Genomic DNA, 21,127 nt, shown 5'->3' with positions numbered 1-21,127 from the left:
ACATCTTGTTGAGTGAAATAAGCCAGACAAAAAAGGACAGATACTATATGATCTCACTGATATGAAATAATCTAAGTAAGCAAACTCAGAGTCAGAATCTAGAATATAGACTATCAGGGATTGGGGTAGGGGTAGGAAATAGATTCATTTTTTTTAAAGTCAGTTGAGAGGTTGCTTGGTACGATGAAATTCTGAAGTTTCTATGGGTCATTCTGGAGATTAGAAGTAGGATGGCTATATTGTCTGTGCTGTGGAGGTAGCACAGACAATATATCCTTTGAACTCTAGTGTCTAGAGTAGAGTTATGTTGAAATGCTTCCTTTTAAACTTTTACTGCTGTGCCTCAGAGGTTTGAATTTTCTTAAATGAAGTGTGTCTCTAAATTTCCATCTGTTTCTAGGCTATAAAACTGGATTGTTTTCTGTCTCCTCCTGTGCCTCTTGATTTCCTGTGCCCATGGAGTGTTTCTGTGTTGCTGTATTATGCTTTTGTTTCTTTTTTGTTTAATGAATGGATCACTTTGCAGATAAATTTTTATCTAAACATTTGACTTGATTTTTTATTTTTAAGCAGTTCACTGATCTGTCTCTATAGCTGCTATTATCTACAATGATTTAGTTTTAAATTGACTGTGTAGGTATTTTTCCCTTTTTTCTTGAAATCAGATGGTGTTTTTACATTGTGATTCTTATTCTTAGTTAATGTGAGGTTCTTTTTTTTAAAATTGAAAATAAAATTTTAAAACAGGAAAAATATATGGTGTAAACACAAGACAAAAGTTGGTATGGTTGTGTGGTGGAGTTCTTGTCAAATACTGTTGACCTAAAGGCAAAAAGTATGCCTCAGTATTACCAGTTATTTTACATCATAGTAGGAAGTTGATTAAATAGGAAGACATAATGCTACATTTATGTGCACCCCGTAGAATAGTTTAAAATATATAATGCATGAAATGACATAACAAAGACTTTAAAAAAAAATCATAGCTGAATATACAGATCCAGCTCAGCCAATAAAATAAATGTGAAACAGCCAAATCAGTAAAGGTATAAAAACACCTAAATAGTACAATTGACTAAATTCCAAAGGTGCAGTATGCACATTTTTTTCAAATGTATAATGTGAGGTTACTTTGAATTTCATTTTGATGTGCTCTTAATGTGGTACTAAAACATTTAAACCTTCAGTATTACTTTGTGGTACTTGCCTGTTAAAGATGTGTGACTAGGTATATATGCTTTTTTTTTTTGGTTGGGGGCAGTGCCTGGGCCAGGAATTGAGCTTGGGTTTCCTGCATGGCAAGCGAGGCGAGCATTCTACTACTGAACCACCCGTGCACCCCCATTTCCTTTCTAGTTAAAACGTTTAAAAGTTTATATATATACATGTACATTGTAAAAAATTCAAACAGTTTGAAAGTATGTAATGTAAAAGTGAAAGGTCTCCTTAACCAGCTTCATCCTACTTCTCTTATGTAATCAATTATCAATCTTTTTTTTTTGCTTGCTTTTCTGCTCCTTTTTCAGTGTGTTATGCATACATGTCATGTATGTATGCACATACATTATGCTGCTTATTGTTCTGTGACTTGCATGTTTTGTTTAACAGTACATCTCAGGCAACTTTTCGTATCAGAATACATAGATAGCTCTACTTCATTCATAGTATATATAATACTTTATTTAGTCATTCATATTTTGACGAACATTTAGATTTTTTTGTTTACAAGTGATGTCACAGTGAACATTCATGTACCTGTGTTTTTGTGCACTTTTCAGAAGGACAGTTCCCAGAAATGGAATTACTGAGTCAAAGGGTATGGAGAAAACAGACGTTCCAAATTGCCCTCTAAAAAGACTGAATCAATTTACACTCCCTCAGAGTGTGAGGATGCTGGTTTTCCCCATATTCTTGCCGTGGTCGGATACTACGGTCTTTCACTTTAACCAGTCTGATGGGTGGAAAATGGAAACATATTGTTTAATTTGCATTTTCATGATTACTAGTGAGGTTGAATATCTGTTCGCATTTTTTCTTTTCTGTGAATTGTTTGTTTTTATTCTTTTGCCCATTTTTCTATTGTTTACTTTCATAGTAGAATCTCTTTATAGCCTATCTATATTCCCCTATCACCTTTGTGCACTGAAAATATTTTATTTTCTATTACTATTATAATATTTTTGTTTACTTTGTGTTTTTTTAAAAAAGATCTTTAATCCACCTTGAATTTGTGATGGTATGATGCAGGGGATCTAATTTAATTTTTTCCTAGATGGGTAGTCAGTTTGCATAAGTATCTTCATCTTTACTCCACTGAATTTTAGATGCTGATTGTATTATTTACTGAATTCGCATTTATAAGTGGATCTATTGTGTGGACTATGTTATGTTCCATTGTTGTATTTATCTACTTTTGTGCCAATTCTACATGTTTTAATTACTGTAGCTTTATAATACTTTATGCCACAAGGTAGGAAAAGTCCCTATTTGTAATTGTTAATATTCTTTTCAATATTTACAATATTGAATCTTTATCCAGGAATACAAAATTTCCCCTTTTTATTATATTGGTTTTATTTAGTTCTGTAGAAGTTTTTTTTTAGCACTTTCATACAGTTCTTGTACTTTTAGTTTTAGTTTATGTTTTTACTGCTATTTTGAAAATGGGGATTTATTAACTTAATAAAGGCTTTGAGGCTAAAAGAATGTCCAAATCAAGGTATCATCAAGGCAGTGTTTCTTCCTGAAGACTGGTGTCCTGGGGTTGACCACCAGAGAGCCTTGGTCCTAAGTTTGTCACATGACAAGGCACATGGTGGCATTTCCTGGTCCCTCCCTTCTCTTCCAGGTTTCGTTGATTTCAGCTTCTGGCTGCTTCTTCTATGGATTTCTCTCTGTCTGTCTGAATTTCATTCTCTTATAAAGGACTCCAGTAGTAGGATTAAGACCCATTCTGATTGAGGCAGGCCACATCTTAGCTGAAGTACCCCATCAAAAGGTCTTATTTAAAATGGGTTTACACCCACAGAAATGAATTTAAGAGCATGTTTTTCTGGGTACGTACACTTCAAACCACCACACTACTCATAAATGTTTTATTCTCACTATAAAGTTTCAGTCACCAGCTACAGTATGATTCAATTTAATTTTGATTAATTATCTGGAGTTAGGCCAGACACCACAGGTTACAAATTTAGCTACAAATTTGGGGGATTCGCACCACTCCCTTGGGGTCAGAAACTCCCTAGAATGACTCATAAACTTGCTGAAAGCACTATAGTTTTATTTGTACTATATTCTTATTTACTATGAGTAGAAGCCAAAAGAAGTGGCACGTGTGTATAGTGAGGTCTGAGAGAGTTTCAAAGGCAAACTTTTGTATCCTCTCTTCCTCTTCTCATGAAGTCAGTTGTGACAGCTCACCTAAGCTTCACGTGTCCCAAGTTTATTTGGTGTTTCATTATATAAGCATGATTGATGGAGTCAGTGTCCACCTGATTGAAATCTCCAGCCTCCCTCCCCTTCCAGAGGTCAGGGAGGTTGGGCTGACATGACAGCAGCTCAGAGCCCTAACCCCCTAATCACGGGTCTTTCTGGTGTGGCAGCCCCCACTCTAAGATGGGTTTTGGGGCCCCACCCTGTGATCTCTTTTGCTTGTGAACCATCAGGTATAATCCTGGGTCCTCTATAAATAGAAGGAACTGGGGATAGAGACCAGCCAAGTTTTTATTATGCTGCACTCATGTATCTGTGATCAGTTTTTGGATCCCTGGTGTTTGAGGCTATTTGCCTAGTGGATTGAATTTTCATGTATCATACTTTACTAGCTCTGTAGCTTTTCTTTGCTGCTTTCTTGTATACATTTTGTTTGATATTAAGCCAGTTTTGTAGTTTTGTTCCTTATTGGGTGTATAATTTGTAGCCTAGCCACTGATTCTTTAAGACTTTGTTCCAGGAGTAACCTCTAAGACTTTGTCTAACTTCTCCCTTTCCATTAGAGTGCTCTTATGGGGGGGTCTTGAATCTAGTAGTATAGTCCAGGTTCTAAGAAGTATGTTCTCCACTAGATGCTTTTAGTTGTAACAACTATTAATGTTTTGCTATTGTTGAATACTGGTAATGTAGATATTTCTGTTTTATAAATGAAGAAACTGAGGTCTAAGAAAGTTTAGTAAATTTCCCAGTGTCACACATGGTTGTGATAGAGTTTAGTTATAAAACCTTATCTACTAGCTCCACTATTCTGAGTATGTGACTTCATATATGGTTATTAAGTTCTCATGATCCTTGTTGGATTCTTTGTAGTTTTCTAAATATATTTGCCCATTGGTTTGCTAATTTTACAAGTGTTCAGATGTTATGGTTGCATATACCATTGTCTTTAAGAGTTTTATCTCCTTTGCACATTTTTCTCAAGTGTTAATTCTTAAATTGAAATAAATTCTAATTCTTAAAGAGAGCTGGAACTGTTAAAATGTTGTGGTTATTTTGTTGTGAAGATCTTTACAAGTTGCATTCTCAAGTAGTTGCATCGCTGACTGTGACTTTGTTACTTTTGGTATTCCTTGGGTAAATGATATTCTCATTTTAATGTCATTTACTTCTTTAAAGTAACAAATAAGTAAATTGGACCTGCTTTTAATGTTTGTTAAGAAATATCTCTTCTATAAGAAAAAATAGCGGAGGCTAAGGCTTCCTTTGAGTGGTTGGATGTTTATAAAAACTTGTTAACCATTGCCATTTGTCCTCTCACAAGAACTGAATGAATTGAATTCCAGGCTCTTAGGCCACCTGCAACAATATTTGAATTGTGATGTATGAAAGACTTTTTAGGATGAGTATATTGTTTCTCCCCAGAAATAAGATGGATATGTAATTCGTAGGCTCTGCAGTGGCTATGAGTTGACCATTTTATTACTAAGAGTAATAAAATAAGACCTCTGTGTCTCCATTAATGTTGGCAATATTCAAATTATTACCTATGGGTAGCTAGAATCCTTGGAGGTTTCTGGTCCTGGTCTTCATTTCTGACCGTTTCCCTTCCACTTATTTAGGGAACGTAGATTGATTCAGAATGGCTTGGATGAAATAAAATAAATAAAAATATTGGAAATAACCAACTAGAGAATGAAGTTAGAGTATGAAAATTCCAGTTCACAGTTTCTGTGGGAGCCATTTGATATGTAAATCAGATGTCATAATCCTCAATTATCCAGGAAGCCTTCTGCAAAATGTTAGAGGGATATCCAGGCCTTAAACAGATGAGGAAACAATCTGTTTATGGCTTTTCACTCACCCTTTTTCTTAGTTTTATTTATTGTTCTGTCTACTTGACTCTGAAAAATCAACTTCTTTCCCAAGCAGACAGTGCTAGTGAAGATGTTGAATTCCTTAGGAAAAGTTATGCAAATATGAAGAATTGCCTTTATGAGTAGTAATAGAACTCAGGTCACTTCATATATGCAAGTCACGATTGCATCCTTTGTGAATATAACCTGTTTATCTTCCCTGAATCAGCACATGGCCTGGCACTTTATAGGCAGTCAATAAATATTTATGGATTTAAAATAAGAATATTCCAAGGATTGCCTGAATTAAGTTTTCTTGCAGGAAGAGCAAAATATTGAGGAAAATTGAATGGATTGTATCCTTCCTCTCTTCTCCTTTGCTGCATGTAAGCTTTAAAATATCACTCTTTAATTAGAGAAAGAAGTATGCTTCATGCTAATTTGCAGTATGTCTGCTAAAGCTTCTTGCTTAAGAAAAGATTAAACTTGGTTAATAACTTCCATAGTTTATGGTTAATATGTAGATTTGCAATTAAATATGTATGGTCAAATGCAGTATATGCGTTTAGAAATACAATGAGGGCAAACTAAAAATGATATTGAAAATCCGCTAGCAATTTAAGTAAAATGTTATAGGAATAAACCTTTTTTCCAACCATTTGTGGTAGAACTGGAAGGAAACCTAAAAATGTTGGCCAGTTTTAAGAATCTGGGCAGTTTGACTTACAGTCAAAGAAAAGTACGTTTTCCAGGACAGGCAGGTAATCATTCTTAGAAAGTACTTATCAGACATCTCATTTAGATTAATCAAAATGACTTTGAAACAAATGATAGCCTTACATAAATTGTGTGCTTGGATGCTATAGCTGTTATTGTAACAGGTAACGGTTTTTTTTTGTAACTCTGGTGAGTCTAGATGGCTTAGCATAGTCCCTGAGCAGCTCTTGGTTTCTTCTGAAGGTGAGTTGTTGACAAGTACATAGCTAGCATTTAGATTATAAAGCTCACTAATCTTACAGGGAATGCAAAGCAAATTTAGTATTAAATGTTTCATGCATAGACTAGCTAAAGGACCCCCAAAAGTTTAAACTCAGTTGATTTAAAAATATTTTTATCAAATATCTCTGTTGTTTACCCTCTATAATGGAAGACTCAGTAGCAGTCCAATTAGTAACTGGATTAATTAGTAATTAGTAATCCAATTGCTGATTGCCACTGAAACAGGAAGTCGTACCTGGCATCTGGATTTCTCGTTGTCTCCAATGACTTGCATTTATGCATTATTTGTAGCTTGAACACTATTTTTTGATGTGGTTTTCTTTTGTTTTTGCTTTTAATTTAAAAAATAGGTATTTTTTTGCTATTATTTGTAGAGGAAGCTGAACACATTGCCTAAATTTAGGTGGGAAAGGTAGTTAGTTGCTAAGGAGTGAGGAAGCTGATCAAGATGATTTGAGATTTGATGTCATAAAATTGTCAACATTCGCCTAGTAACAGTAAAATAGAGTGCCGTTCTGTACTTATTAAGAACATGGTGCTTCCCCTTCCCCTCCAAATCTTAGTGGGATTTATAAAGTTTATTTATTGAGTTGTGTTTTCAATTTCTTCACTGAGGAAATGAAAGTAAAATTTGAGACAGCATAAATGAATTGAGTTTATACATTTGTCACTAGAAAACTGAAATTTTTAGTTAAATAGTAAGTAGCTTTTATAGTAATAGTAATTGTACTTACTGTAGTTTGTAATATTTACAATCTGCTGTGGTTTTGGATGTTGTACTTATACTGCAGTTAGTGGCCTACTAGGTTTTAATTTCTAGAAGCTTTCATAGAATTTTAAAAAGTTTTGGTTAAGGCTGGAAATTTTCCATTTTCACTTTCTCAAAATTAGCATCAATGATTACTTAATGACTACAGAATGCTTTGAAAACATTAAATGTTCTTTAGTGCCTAGTTATTTATTAAAATACCGCAATGACTAGCATATAAAGAATAGTTTAATTTTTTTGTCACTGAAAACTCTGGTTTCTGAAAGAAAAGTTTCAACAAAATTCTTAAGAAAAATATGGTTTAAAATGTAACTGGAAAATAGAGGATTTTAAAAATGGCATGTGGATGAGAAATAGAAATACACATAGTTGTATTTTTTTAAATTCCGTTTCCTTGGACTTTGCAGGTAAGGTTTTTATCTTTCTGATAAACTGTAATTTTTAAAAATATCAGTTGTATACCTCTACAATTCATAGCTAGTTTCTCTTAAAAAAAAAAAAAGTGATACAATGCCAAAACTTAGTTTAATGCATTATAAAGCTTGCAAATTTGAGCTCTCCAATGTCAGGGAACAAACCACATATGCACTAATTTTTAAATTACTGGCTGGGCTTCTAAATGTATACCTTGTGTTGTTCTTACAGCAGAGAATTGCAGAGCAGTCTGTATTGTTGGTGCTTTTCTCTGTGAGCGTTTGCCACTGTTTAGTACTGTTTGTCTCTGCATTTATTCAGTATTACCATAAGCTATAATCACAAGACGAGCGTGTCAGGAAAGCACAGGCTGCTTAAGCAGGAGCCAAAATAAGCAGTGGGAAATGAGGCTGCTGTAAAATTTTGTGCACAGTAGTTCAAAATGCCTTTTAAAAATTGTACACAGTAATGGGAAAGTAGGTCACACCCATTAAAGTCCTTTCTGCACCCAACTTTCAAAAGCATGCTTATATTCAGAGATCAAAGTGGCTGTTTATAAATGGTGTGGAAACTGTTCTAAAATAATTTTTGTATTTATTATCTATTTTCCATAAATGATGGAAAATTTTTTAATAAGTCTATTACAGCACTTAAATATACATTTGATCATTTCTTCTAATAGAATACAACCAAGCAGGAAGATACAGATGTTGCTATGGATTTTGTTTATTCTCATCAAGACTTTATACTCACTTTTATTCAGCATATAGACTAGAGTTTTATTTTCCTTTGCTGGCTACATTCCTGTTAGCTTACTGTTTAGTAAGCAAGAAAAAATTTAACCAACAATTTGGAAATAGAAAAGGGGTAAAGAATGTATGGCTTCTGTAGTCCAAATAATGGCAGCTCACCAAAGCCTGGGTAATTGAAAGAATTGGTTTTTGTAAAATGTGAAATTTAAACTAAGCACTCTACTTTAAAGGGGTGGGGGACTGCCTCAAATTTTGAAATAAAAGATGATATTTAAGTCATCAGATATTTATTGTGCATTTATTATGGCTCAGATGAAACCTACTTAGGGAGTTTTAGAATTTGGAATGACATTGTTGAAACTAAGCATTGAATATAGTTCTGAGTGTCCTCATACATGAGAGTGAAAACAATTTTTTGATGGATTACATAGCTATTATGTTAGTAAAAGGGAGCAGGCAAGTTCATATGAACAAGGAAGCTTTTCATTACTCAGAATTATCTCTCACATCTATATTGTTTTACACCCATGGGAAAGTGGCAGAACAGTATCTGAACTGCCTCTGTTGTAACTTAGTATCTGATGTGACTTAACTCTTACTCTATATCTTGACCTCATATATCAATTGTAAGTTCTTAATGATAAAGATCAACACAGTCATAATAATGCTCTACTACTGACCTTTCATAGAACATTCATATCTATTATCTCGTTTAAGCTCCCTTGACTGGGTCTTTATCAAAACTGTTAAAGTGAAAAAAAGAAAATAACAACCATATAATTTTTAAATGCTATGGATATAATATATATAATAAACAGATTGCTTAAGCTAAATATTTTTATGAGGGCAAATAGGTATTTGATGGTTTTTAACCCCTACAAGGTGTCATTGAGTTATCCCCACATCCTTATAAAATGTTGTTCTAGTTTGCTGCCTGCTGGAATGCAATATATCAGTAACAAAATGGTTTTTAAAAGGGGAATTTAGTAAGTTGCTAGTTTACAGTTCCAAGGCTGAGAAAACATCCCAATTAAAACAAGTCTATAGAAGTGTACAATTTAAGGCATCCGGGGAAAGATACCTTAGTTCAAGAAGGCCGATGACGTTCAATGTTTCTCTCAGCTGGAAGGGCACATGGCGAACACGGCGGCGTCTGCTGGCTTTCTCGTGGCTCTACCAAAAGGAACTCTCTCCAAAATGTTTCCTCTTTTAAAGGATTCCAGTAAGCAAATCTACCTTCAATGGGTGGAGACACACCTCCATGGAAATCATCTAATCAAAAGTTACCACCCACAATTGGGTGGATCACATTTCCATGGAAACAATCAAAATGCTCCCACCCAGCAATATTGAATGAAGATTAAAGGACTTGGCTTTTCTGGGATCCACCACAGATTCGAACTGGCAAAAATGTATAGTATATTGTATTGCATATTATATTGTATTAATTGTGAATATTGTATTTTATTTAGTATGGATTTTTAGGTATGGTAAGGAGGATACTGGCCTAGTTGGAAAGACAGTGATACCTTAAGATGCTATTTGATTATATTACCCCTCCCCTGAGTGGTAAGGCAAGCTGATTTCATGGAGGAGGTGGGACTTGTACCAAGAAAGGAGAAACAAACAGAAGAATGGGGTTTGTGTAAATGGTGATGAGTTCAAATTAGACATGTTAAGTTTAAAGAAGGAGGGATTTTAAGAAGGTGGGTATAGCCAACAAATAAGATTTTGGATGTTTTTTGCCTTCAGTTGTATACTTAAATTTTTGTTAGACATTTCTTTGAACATTAGTAATAACATTTAAACTTTATGTCTTTGAGGCAGTATAGTGAAATGTTAAATATCTATCCAATTCCTAATCTGCCTTGAATAGTTAGATAAATTTAGGGGTGATTTTTTGGAGTGTGAACATCGTAGCTACTATGCCCCATGTAGATTAAGGATATTTATTAAACTAACTGAGTTGTGAGAAATCTCTCAAAGTATTTATTTATTTAGTATACAAGCAAAATATCTATTATAGAAAAATTAGAATATAAAAATTAACACAATGGGAAAAAAACCATATTCTTATCATTGGAATGAATGTATTCTGATTTTTTCTTTCCTGTGTATTGTTTCAGAAATATGGCTACACACACCTTTCTGCAGGAGAACTTCTTCGTGATGAAAGGAAGAACCCAGATTCACAGTATGGGGAACTCATTGAAAAGTATATTAAGGAAGGAAAGATTGTGCCAGTTGAGATAACCATCAGTTTATTAAAGAGGGTAAGGAGATGAATGCCAACCAATTCAAACCAGTAGGAAAAGTAATTAAAGTCACCTTTTATTTGAGTCATGAAAAATTCAGGGATTGAATTTCTTTCTTGTGGAAAGGTGGTCAATCATAAAAGACTGAAAACTCTTGTTTTTACCTGGGAAGAAATGCTGCCATTGTACAATAGCAAAGATCCTCTCTACCTAAGTTTTGAATTAGCTACATCTCAGCTTAACATTCATATATGTGTACTTGTCCATTCTTTCCTAACATTCAGACAATCATTCTTTCTTCTATTTCTTCTTTATTTTTCTTTTCTTGTAAATCTTATTTGTTTCTTTCTCTCTCTTTCATTTGTTTTTAACCCATGAGCCTACCCATTTGTTGACGGTCTCTCAGTCTTGATATCTTCTTTTTTGTTGCATGCGTTACCATCTTCAGCATGAATGCTAAGACTAATATTCATCAAATTAAAATATGTCCCCTCTAAACAGCACCTTGCATTGGCTTGATAAGACTACACTATCGACTCCTAAGGCTACAATTATTGTTTTTTGTTTGCTTTTTTTTATTCAACATAACAACATACAAACACAAACATTCTTACGATATGATCATTCCATTCTTGATATATAATCAATAACTCACAATATCATCACATAGTTATATATTCATAATCATGATAATTTCTTAGAACATTTGCATCAATTCAGAAAAAGAAATAAAAATAAAACAAAAAAAATTCATACATACCATACCCCTTACCCCTCCCTTTCATTGATCATTAGCATTTCAATCTACTAAATTTGTTTTAACATTTGTTCCCCCTATTATTAATTTATTTTTAATCCATATGTTTTACTCGTCTGTCAATAAGGTAGATAAAAGGAGCATCATCCCAGCTCATTCTAAGATTTCTGTCCCATGTTGCCAAGAAGGTCTACACCCCTGGGAGTCATGTCCCATGTAGAGAGGAGGTGGGTAGTGATCTTGTCATGTTGGCTGAGAGAGGCCATGTTTGAGCAACAAAAGAGGTTCTCTGGGGGTGACTCTTAGGTCTGATTTTAAGTAGGCTTAGCCTGTCCTTTGCGGGGTCAAATTTCATATGAACAAACGCCCAGACTGAGGGCTCGGCCTATTGCTTTAGTTGTCCCCACTGCTTGTGAGAAGATCAAGAATTCTCCTTTTGGGGAAGTTGAATTTTCTGCCTTTCTCACCATTCCCCCAAGGGGGTTTTAAGGCTACAGTTATTAACAAGTATTTTCACATATAAGAAAGTGTGAAGGAAAAACCCAAGAATGGAAACAGCAAGAAATAGCTGAAGACTGATGGGAAAGAGATATATAAACATATGGATGCAACCAGGGCCACGTGAGGATGAAGAGATGGCACATTACACACATTCCTACCTCTCTTCTCAGGGGTTGGTGTGACCTGCTTTCAGTCGGGAGTGGATCGTCTCTCGCTGTTCTCAGGATCTAATCCTCTTCTGCTCTATAGCTAAGTATTGTGAAAGTGGTCTGTGTTCTTTTTGCTTTTTTACTTTCTGTTCACTCCTCAACCCTTTGCAGTCAGGTTCCATTTCCCTCTCCATTGAAATAGTTGCGTTTTTTTTTTTTTTTTTTTTTGATGTTACTAGTGATCTTCTTTATCAAATCTACAGAATAGTTTTAGTCATTTTTCTTCTTGTAGTGTTAATCCTGATCATGCTCTTTTTAAAACTCATTCCTCCGTGGTTTTCTTGTGACACTGTTTCTCTTGAGTCTCTTCCTACTTCAGTGATTGTTCTTCCTTAGTCTTCTCTAATAGCTCTTCCTCTTCTGCAAGTTTCTTTTCAACTCTCATTTATTATATTTTTCTGCTGAGTGGTTTAAACCATGCCCAAGGCTTTTACTATGTTAATGATGCCTAAATCTATAGTTCTAGAACAAGTCTTTGTTCTGAACTCCAGACCTATATTTCTAACTAACTAACTACTAGATATCCATCTGAATATCTCACAAGTGTCTCAAATTCAGCATATCAGAGGTTGAATGTATCATCTAAAATGTAGTCTTCCTTTACTTCCTGTCCTGGTTAATGATTCTACCATTTACTCAGTTATCCAAGCCAGAAATCGGAGAGTCGTCCTATATTCTTCACCTGTTCGTCCCATTCCCAGTCCCTTCAGTGAGCAGATCCTTCTGCTTATCTTCTCTTAATCTTCTATCTAGTGTCTTTTCTCATCATCACTATCATCTTAGTTCAGATCCTCCATTTTTCTTACCTGGACCATCATTAAGGCCTATTAGTTAGTATTTTTGCCTTTAATCCAGCCTTGTTCTCTTCTTAGTCATCCTTCACAGTACAGCCAGAATGATTTTTTTTTCCAAAAAACAATATGAACATTGTGTTAGTTTGCAAGCTGCCAGAGTACGATATACCAGAAATGGAGTGACTTTTTAAAAGGGGAATTTAATAAGTTGCAACTTTATAGTTCTAAGACTATAAAAATATCCAAACTAAGGCATCCAGGGAAAGATACCTTAACTCAAGGAAGGTCGATGGGTCATGAACACCTCTGTCTGCTCTGTGGTCATGCGGCTAGCATCTGCTGCTCCCTTGTTCCTGGGCTCTGTTGCTTTCAACCTCTGTTCCTGTGGGGGTTCCTCACTTTGCTTCAGTGTGTCTGGCTTTCATCTCTTGGCTTTACTTGTCTCTCCAGTAAAGACGCTTTGGCTTGTTTAACCTCTTGTGGTGATGTCTGCTGAGCTCTAATAATCTGTGTCAGCTCTCTCTCTGTCAGCTTTTTCATTTTTGTAGGCTCTCCAAAATATTTCCTCTTTTTTTTTACATGGGCAGGCACCAGAAATCAAACCCGGGTCCTTAGGCATGGCAGGCAAGCACTCTCACCTGCTGAGCCACCGTGGCCCACCCATATTTCCTCTTTTAAAGGGCTCCAGTAAACTAATCAAGAACCACCTGGAATGGGTAGAGTCACATCTCCATCTAATCAAATGTGACATCCACAATTGGGCATGCCTAATCTCCGTGGATATAATCTAATCAAGTTTTCAACCTATAGTGTTGAATCAGGATGAGAAGAAATGACTGCCCTCACAAGATTGGATCAGGATTAAAACATGGCTTTTCTGGGTACATAATACTTTGAAACCAGCACAACATATCATTCTACTGCTTAAAACTTTCAATGGTGTCTTATTGCTTCCAGAATAAGCTTAAATCCTCAGTTTGTCATAAAAGGTAGTTCATCTTGCCCCTTACTTTGCAGTCATATCTCCTACCACTCTCTGCATATAGCCTAAGATTTGGCTGTGTATCTTACTTCATATATATATATTTTTTTCTTCTTCTTCTTCCTCCTCTTCTTTTTTTTTTTTTTGCATGGGCAGGCACTGGGAATCGAACCCAGGTCTCTGGCACAGCAGGCAAGAATTCTGCCACTGAGCCACCTTCATACCACCCTGTGTAGCTTACTTTAGATTCATCAGAGCTGTCGTATTTTCTGTTTTCTGAGCTTTTATACATCCAGTTTCTTCCATTTGTTGGAGTTCATTGATCGCTGTCTGCCTGCCATTTGGTTATTGAGTATGCAACTTCACTGCCACCTCTTTGGTCAAGCTTTCTCTGGCCATTTCCCAGGCAGTTGTGCTCACTTCTTTGTTTTATCATAGTATCCTTTGCAGACATCGTCCTAGAACCTAGCACATTTCCGTACATGTACTTGTCATGCACTAGACCGTGCACCCCTCAGGAACAAGAAACATGTCCTTGCTCTTGATGTTTCCTGATAATAAATGTATGTTGAGTGAGTAGAACACTGATATTCCTTCTTCAGATATCTTCCACTACCTTAGTTGGGGTAGAAATGCTATAACAGGGGCCTAAAAGCATTCTATGTAAGCTTTGTGAATATTTGAAAGGAAGTTAGATGCTGGGATAACACTAAACCTTAGATAAAGGAATTAGGGGTTATGAGAACCATTGTTTTTCTTGAGGAACCAGGAAACAATCTTAGCATTTAGGGGATAGACCTAAGTTTGCTTTGTAATACAGGTTTTTCTAGGCCCTATGAAAGCCATGCACCTGTACTTATCCCTTGGTGATTAGCAGTGGCAAGAATTTGGCAATTAGAGACCTGCACCTCCCATTCACATATTCTCATATTCTAAGAAATTCAGACTTTGGAAGAGGATAGTGAAATGTGTTGCTCTTGTCATCTTTTTTTTTTTTTTTTTTTGCTGCCTGTATTTTGGGGTAGCTGATGTCATTTAGGTTTACTTAGCTTCAATTAAAAAAAAAAAGTATATTTGTCCAGAGCTTTCTGTTATTACAGTTGAATTCTAGCAGAATTGGGTACCTGTAAACACAGCATATTTCCCACCATACCAGAATGACTTGGGCAGGGGGAAGGGAAGTCAAGATACGCTGTCAAGTGACTGAAGCAAAGATATTGGTTACTGCTTATCTTTCTCTTATTGCTACTTATTAGTAACTGTGAAATTAATATATACTTAGAATAGGAAATTTGGAAACTATGAAAAGAATCATATATACACATATACATACATACATATACACATTCACACACTATAAATACATATATAAATAAGTAAAAGTAGAATAATGGGAGAACATACCCACAACTTCACCAGCTTGAGGCAACTACATTAGCATATTGGCTTATTTCCTCCTGGTCTTTTCTATGAACCCTCCATTCTTTAATTATAATTTAAACAATAAAAATAAACACCTGTGTATCCACCATACTTTTTGTATTTTGTATGTACTATTGAACCTAAATCCCATTTTTTCCATTAGGAGATGGATCAGACAATGGCTGCCAATGCCCAGAAGAATAAATTCTTAATTGATGGGTTTCCAAGAAATGAAGACAACCTTCAAGGTTGGAACAAGACCATGGATGGGAAGGCAGATGTGGCTTTTGTTCTGTTTTTTGACTGTAATAATGAGGTAATGGAAATCTTTATCTGCCTACAGGGTTTTTGGCAACTGACGGTCAACTTTTTTTAGAAAAAAAGTAATTTTTAAATTTAGATTTATATTTTATATTGGTAGCAATATTTCTCAAACTTGTAAATATTCTTGCTATTGGACATCTGTTTAAAAACTGTTTGGCATCATCAGTCATGTGAACCTAAAATTTACTTTATTTTTAAAATAAGAAGAGCCTGGTTATTTTTTTTTAAATAAGAATGACACGTGCAATGATGTTAGCTAATGAAGCTGAACTATTTCTTAAGTATGCACCCCATCGTATCTTGTCTTAGGGTGTTGTTTACTAGAGGATAAACAGATTTTGGGGAAGTTGGAAAAGTTCTGTTTTAAAGAAACATAGAATATCCTGATTTTTCTTCTAATAGTGAAATGATCTGGAGAAAAGCAGGAAAATACTTTTTCTTTCTCAATTTCTAATAATATTCCCAGGCTTACCTTTGAATAACTAAATGAATTTCTTGAAATCATTTCATTAAAATGCCTCACTGTGTTTGACAGCTACTGTAATATAAAATTCATTTATTAATGCTAACATCCTTAAAGGATAAGAATTTGTTTAGAGAAATAAGGTTTGCTCTTCTTGGGTTCATTGTGCCTCTGGTGGGGAGACATGCTGCAGCATTTCCATTATTTTAATTTTTTTTTTTTTAACATGGGCAGGCACGGGGAAACAAACCTGGGTCCTCTGGCATCACAGGCAAGCATTCCTGCCTGCTGAGCCACCGTGGCCTGCCCTCCGTTATTTTAAAATGTTATTCTCACAACACCCCTAAGTATGTTTTCACTTATTCTTCAAAGTTAACTTTAGAGTGCCACGGCTTTATAACTGAGGAATGTTTGTTCACTGTTAACAAGGGATGTTTTATTCAAATGTGGATATATATTGACTGAAATATTTGGATATTTATGGAATTATCTTCAAGCAAAAATGGAAGAAAGTTTGAGACATGTAATTCATAATAATATATCCTAGATGGAACCATACACATACAGTTCTCTTTTTTAGATCTCCTTTTTATTGCAGTTTGTAAAAGAAAACACACATACACACACACACAGGAAAAACTGAGTCATGAATAAATTATTATGCTCTGTACTTATTTAACCTAGTTTATATAAATTGAACCACATGTTTAAATTTAAAAGGGCCTTCCATGTTGATTAATGAATTAGACATATTGTATTTATTGTAGAGATTTTCTTTTGTAATCTCTTCAAATTTTATTCTGTTTTCAGGTTGAACAAGTGGAAATTTCACAACTTCTTATTCTTGGAATCACTTTTTATTTATTTCTTTTTTTAGATCTGTATTGAACGATGTCTTGAGAGGGGAAAGAGTAGTGGTAGAACTGATGACAACAGAGAGAGCTTGGAAAAGAGGTACTTTGCAGTTTTTATATATAGCCACCATCACAGTGTGAAATTTGGGAAAAATGGATTAAATACCTGCCTCATTTTGGCCCAGAAAAATAAAATTTTATGCTTAAATATGTAAAATGTCTTGTCTAAAGAAATTATAAGTGAGTTGGGTCAAATCCAGTGTTGTCCTCTAAACTATCCTGTAACATGGAGGAAGAAAACAGATGGATAACCAGAACCTTGCAATATTTGCTTCTTTTGCAGAATTCAGACCTATCTTCAGTCAACAAAGCCAATTATTGACTTATATAAGGAAATGGGGAAAGTCAAGAAAATAGATGCTTCTAAATCTGTTGATGAAGTGAGTATCCCTAACCAGACTTCAAAAAAGAAGTCAAGTAAAAATGTGATTTTTGGGGGGGGTGCAAGGGTAATTCAGTGGTAAAATTTTTGCCTGCCATGAGGGAGACCTGGGTTTGATTCCTGGCCTGTGTGCTTCCCTCCACCAAAAAAAAATCAATAAATGGTGCTGCAATAATGGGATAGTCACATGGTAAAAGAATGAAATATCCCCACCGTACAGTGTACAAAAAAAAGTGTTTTCTTTTTTGGGATAAGCAGGGGAAAATTTTGATGGATTAGTTTTTGTTTTTTGTTTTCTGTTTTGTGTTTTTTTTTTGAGACACTGGAGACTGACAGATTAGGCTTTTCTCCTTTTTTATTCATTTAGTGTCTAAAATGGGTTTTATAATTTCAGACTTATTCATGGGAAGTGGTTGGTTTATCTAAACCCCTTTTCTCAAGCACTGGAAAATTGGCATTTTGAGAACTGTGATTTGAACTGTGTTCATTTAAAAAAAAAAAATCTATAACATAAATGACAAATTCATCTAGCTCAAAAGCCCCAGGCTGCTTTCCTCTCTTCCATCATGAAGTGTGTAGGTGCAGAGTTTCCACCACTTATCACTTTTCCCTTCTTTCATAAATCAGGGATCTCTAAATTGTGGTTTGCATGCCCTCAGTGCCCGAGGATTTCTGGGTTCCCTGATTCATCTAATCTCTTTCCCTGATTCCCTGAATCTTCTTCCTCTGGTCATTTCATTTTTGTCTTATGGTCACTTTTGTTCACTATCCAGTGTCACCTCCTATGGGAAACGCTATGAGAAATCTTATAGTTTTCGAATCACAACTAACAAAATAAACCTCTTCAGTTTACATTTTATCAAATTATTGATAGCCTATCAGGAAGTTTGTTTAAATGCAACATGTTCATTTTATATATTACATTACATTACATTATATTACTGTCTAAAGTAAAATAGATGAAACTAAAAAATAGTGGTGATTTTTTTTTATGATGGCCATTTTTAAAATTAATTTAAAGTTCATTATCTTTAACAAGAACTTAGCCATACAGTGTTTTAGCAATATCTGCTTTTCAAATTATTATTATGTTTTCATTTACAGGTTTTTGATGAAGTTGTGAAGATTTTTGACAAAGAAGGCTAACTCTGAATCTGAAAGCAACCTTGAAATCATGCTTGAATATTGCTTTGATAGCTGCTATCATAAACCCTTTTTAAGGCAGTTTTAATTTTTTCATAACTTCATCTCAGCATTATGTCTGGAAAGTACATAGTAAAACATTAAATTTTTTTATCTTCATTTTTTTTGTCACATTAACAGTGAGTTCAGGTTCAATTTCATCTTAGTTATGGTGCTCACAAAACAAAGAAGGGTATCAGCTAGTTCTTTGTTTTTATTCAAAAAGAGTATACTTTTTATAGTCTGTGCCTTCTGTGAGCAGAACCTTTTAGTATATCTGTATATCCCTTTGGTAGCTACAACTTGGTAGGGTTAGGGATCCCCAATTTCTCTTTTACTTGAAGGTTTTCACCTGTTAAGTGAATTTATGGACCAAATTTCAAAGGAACTTTTTGTGTAGTCAGTTCTTGCAAATGTGTTTGGTAAACAAAATTCATAAAATGGATTCCCAGAAGTGTTTTAATATTTATCAAATAATTGACCATTTCCTATAGATAGGTAAGAAAATATGAGCTTTGTTTTATTTCAATTGGTAAAAAGTTGTGTGACAGGGCATATTCTTTGCTTCCAGGGTTTGGGTTGGGAACACTGGGGTTCAGAGCCTGGCAGAATGTCCACTGTATTCTGACTTAAATCTGAGGGTATGGGACAAGGATCACGTCTGACATATGTTCCTTATCCTCTTATATAGTGTTATTAATGATTAAACTGGTCTTAAAATTCCTAGTAGTGGAACCTTGAAATGCATGTGCTAGATTTCTGGTAGAATGATTCAATTAGCATTTTAGTAACACTTCAAAGTTTTTTTCCCCTAGATTAAATTATAGGTTTAGTATAAAGTAGATGAGAAGATGCTAATGGTTAAATTTCTCATTTGTGTTTTATTTTCTTGAATACTTTTTTTTCATAGTTATTTAAGATTTAAAAATCATTGCACTTTGGTTAGAAAAATAATAAATATATCTTATAAATGTGTGATTCCCTTCCTGGCTACTTTATTCAGTGAATTCTATTTTTTGCATTATGTTGAAGCATCAAAAGATGCAGCATAAAAAAGACTGTATATTGAATTTAATGAAATTTTCTCTTAAATCCTTTCTTCCTTAAAGCATTTTTCATCTTCTTCCTCACTTCCAATGCAAAGCGGTATCCAAGGTTCTTATTATGAGATTTCTTAAAATGTATCTTATTCTCAGCATTTATACTGTTTGGTATACAGGGTTAAATAGGACAAGGAATTTTGTCTTTGTATAATAGATTTTATAACTTAAAGTCATTTGGAATAGTGAAGACAGTTTAATAGTTGTCTTTCATTGTAATGGAGTCATTTATTTTGTGAATGTTATGAAGTTCACTTATTAAAGATAAACTTTTCAACATACTTGCATTAGAAAACAGAGTATCCATATTGGTCACTGAAATATATTTTGAGATTATCTTGGTTTCTTGAAGGAGACTGTAATAAATTCTTATCTAGTGATTCAGTTCAACCAAGGGACTTTATTGGTGGTGAATAAACTGTAATATAAACCTAAAGACTAAGGTTTTGAAAGCATTCCTACTCATATATGTAAAGGGGGGTGTAAATTTCTCTATTGATATTGTGAAAGGAACCTTCAGGTTTTTAAGAGGACTGCTGAGAATTAGGTGCTTTGCTTCCTTTCATTAGTTACCTTTCTGTGGCATTTAAGAACAGAAACCAAGAAACATAGAAATTGCTTTTTGTTTGCTTTTAACTGGAAAAATATGTTGGCAGTATTGAGTTTTGGAGTTGATTGAGATACATCTGACTTCACAGGTTTGATCATTCCATTTGTTAAAAATACAGCCACCAAGAAGCAAGAAGTTTTTGACCTTCTTGAAAGACCCCCACTGGAGTCTTGTCTTTTTTTTTTTTTTAATTAACTAATATTATTTCCATTCAGTGATGTTGGATATGTATAAATTATTTAGAAAATAATCCCAATAAATTTTGTGCTTTGGCCTTTACTGTTTGTTGGTTCAGATTTCTGTTTTCTCAAGCATATTGAAGATCAGGAAGTTTCATATTTAACATGTGGGTCCTCGCATGGCAAAAGCAGAGTTTAGGATCCAGGAGTATTTTCTTCTCTGGGTATTATGTTTGTGCATCTTGAATTAAGCAGAAACCATTCCTTTAAGAAATAATCTCGATTGAGGCACAAACAGCCTGTTTCATTACCAGCTGCAGCATTAATAGCTTGTCTCATTGAGAGGGAAATTGGCAGCAGGCAGTGTGTCACAAGATGTGAATTTTTGTCCACTTGTGATTTTATCACGTACTTTAAGTGCTTGCCTGACATTCTAGTGGCCCATGGAGAACAGTGGCTGAAAGTATTAGCTAGACTAGGCCAGCATCTTTCTCCTGGAGCTTTGGTCCTTCATCTTCAAACAGTTACTAATTACACAAGCCATAGTCCTACGGATGCATTCTCTGCCTTCCAGGGGAGTTTTCTGTCTAGTACTCAGATAGGCATAGACCTTCAAATGTTTTCTGTTGGCTGACTTCAATCATTAATGGCCTATTTCACTTCTCCCCAGCTCATTTTAGCATTCTTCAACTAAATTAAGTACTCTCAAATTCTGAGCATTTTTTTTAAGTGAAAGAAAGGACGCTCATTTATTGTGTAAGCAAAGGGAAGAAGTAAAAATGGTCCTAATCACCTTTCCCTTTATTTCCTTATTCCTGATCCAGGTATTGT

General features: G+C 34.7%; 1 protein-coding gene across 1 annotated transcript in view; it reads left to right on the top strand.

Annotated features, from left to right (window-relative positions):
- The window catches only part of CMPK1 (cytidine/uridine monophosphate kinase 1), a 35,398-nt gene extending 15,002 nt beyond the window's left edge, over positions 1–20,396 (top strand). Inside the window, exons 2-6 of the mRNA XM_077149748.1 lie at positions 10,349–10,495; positions 15,306–15,458; positions 16,807–16,883; positions 17,127–17,223; positions 18,330–20,396. Of these exons, the coding sequence (XP_077005863.1) occupies positions 10,349–10,495; positions 15,306–15,458; positions 16,807–16,883; positions 17,127–17,223; positions 18,330–18,371 (516 nt within the window). The 3' untranslated portion in view covers positions 18,372–20,396. The remainder of the gene's footprint in view (positions 1–10,348; positions 10,496–15,305; positions 15,459–16,806; positions 16,884–17,126; positions 17,224–18,329) is intronic.
- The last annotated feature ends 731 nt before the right edge of the window (positions 20,397–21,127 follow it).

This window comes from Tamandua tetradactyla, chromosome 2, assembly GCF_023851605.1.
Source record: "Tamandua tetradactyla isolate mTamTet1 chromosome 2, mTamTet1.pri, whole genome shotgun sequence".
Taxonomy (NCBI): domain Eukaryota; kingdom Metazoa; phylum Chordata; class Mammalia; order Pilosa; family Myrmecophagidae; genus Tamandua; species Tamandua tetradactyla.
The sequence above is the reverse complement of the archived record's forward strand: the minus strand, read 5'-3'. Positions and strand labels throughout refer to the sequence as shown.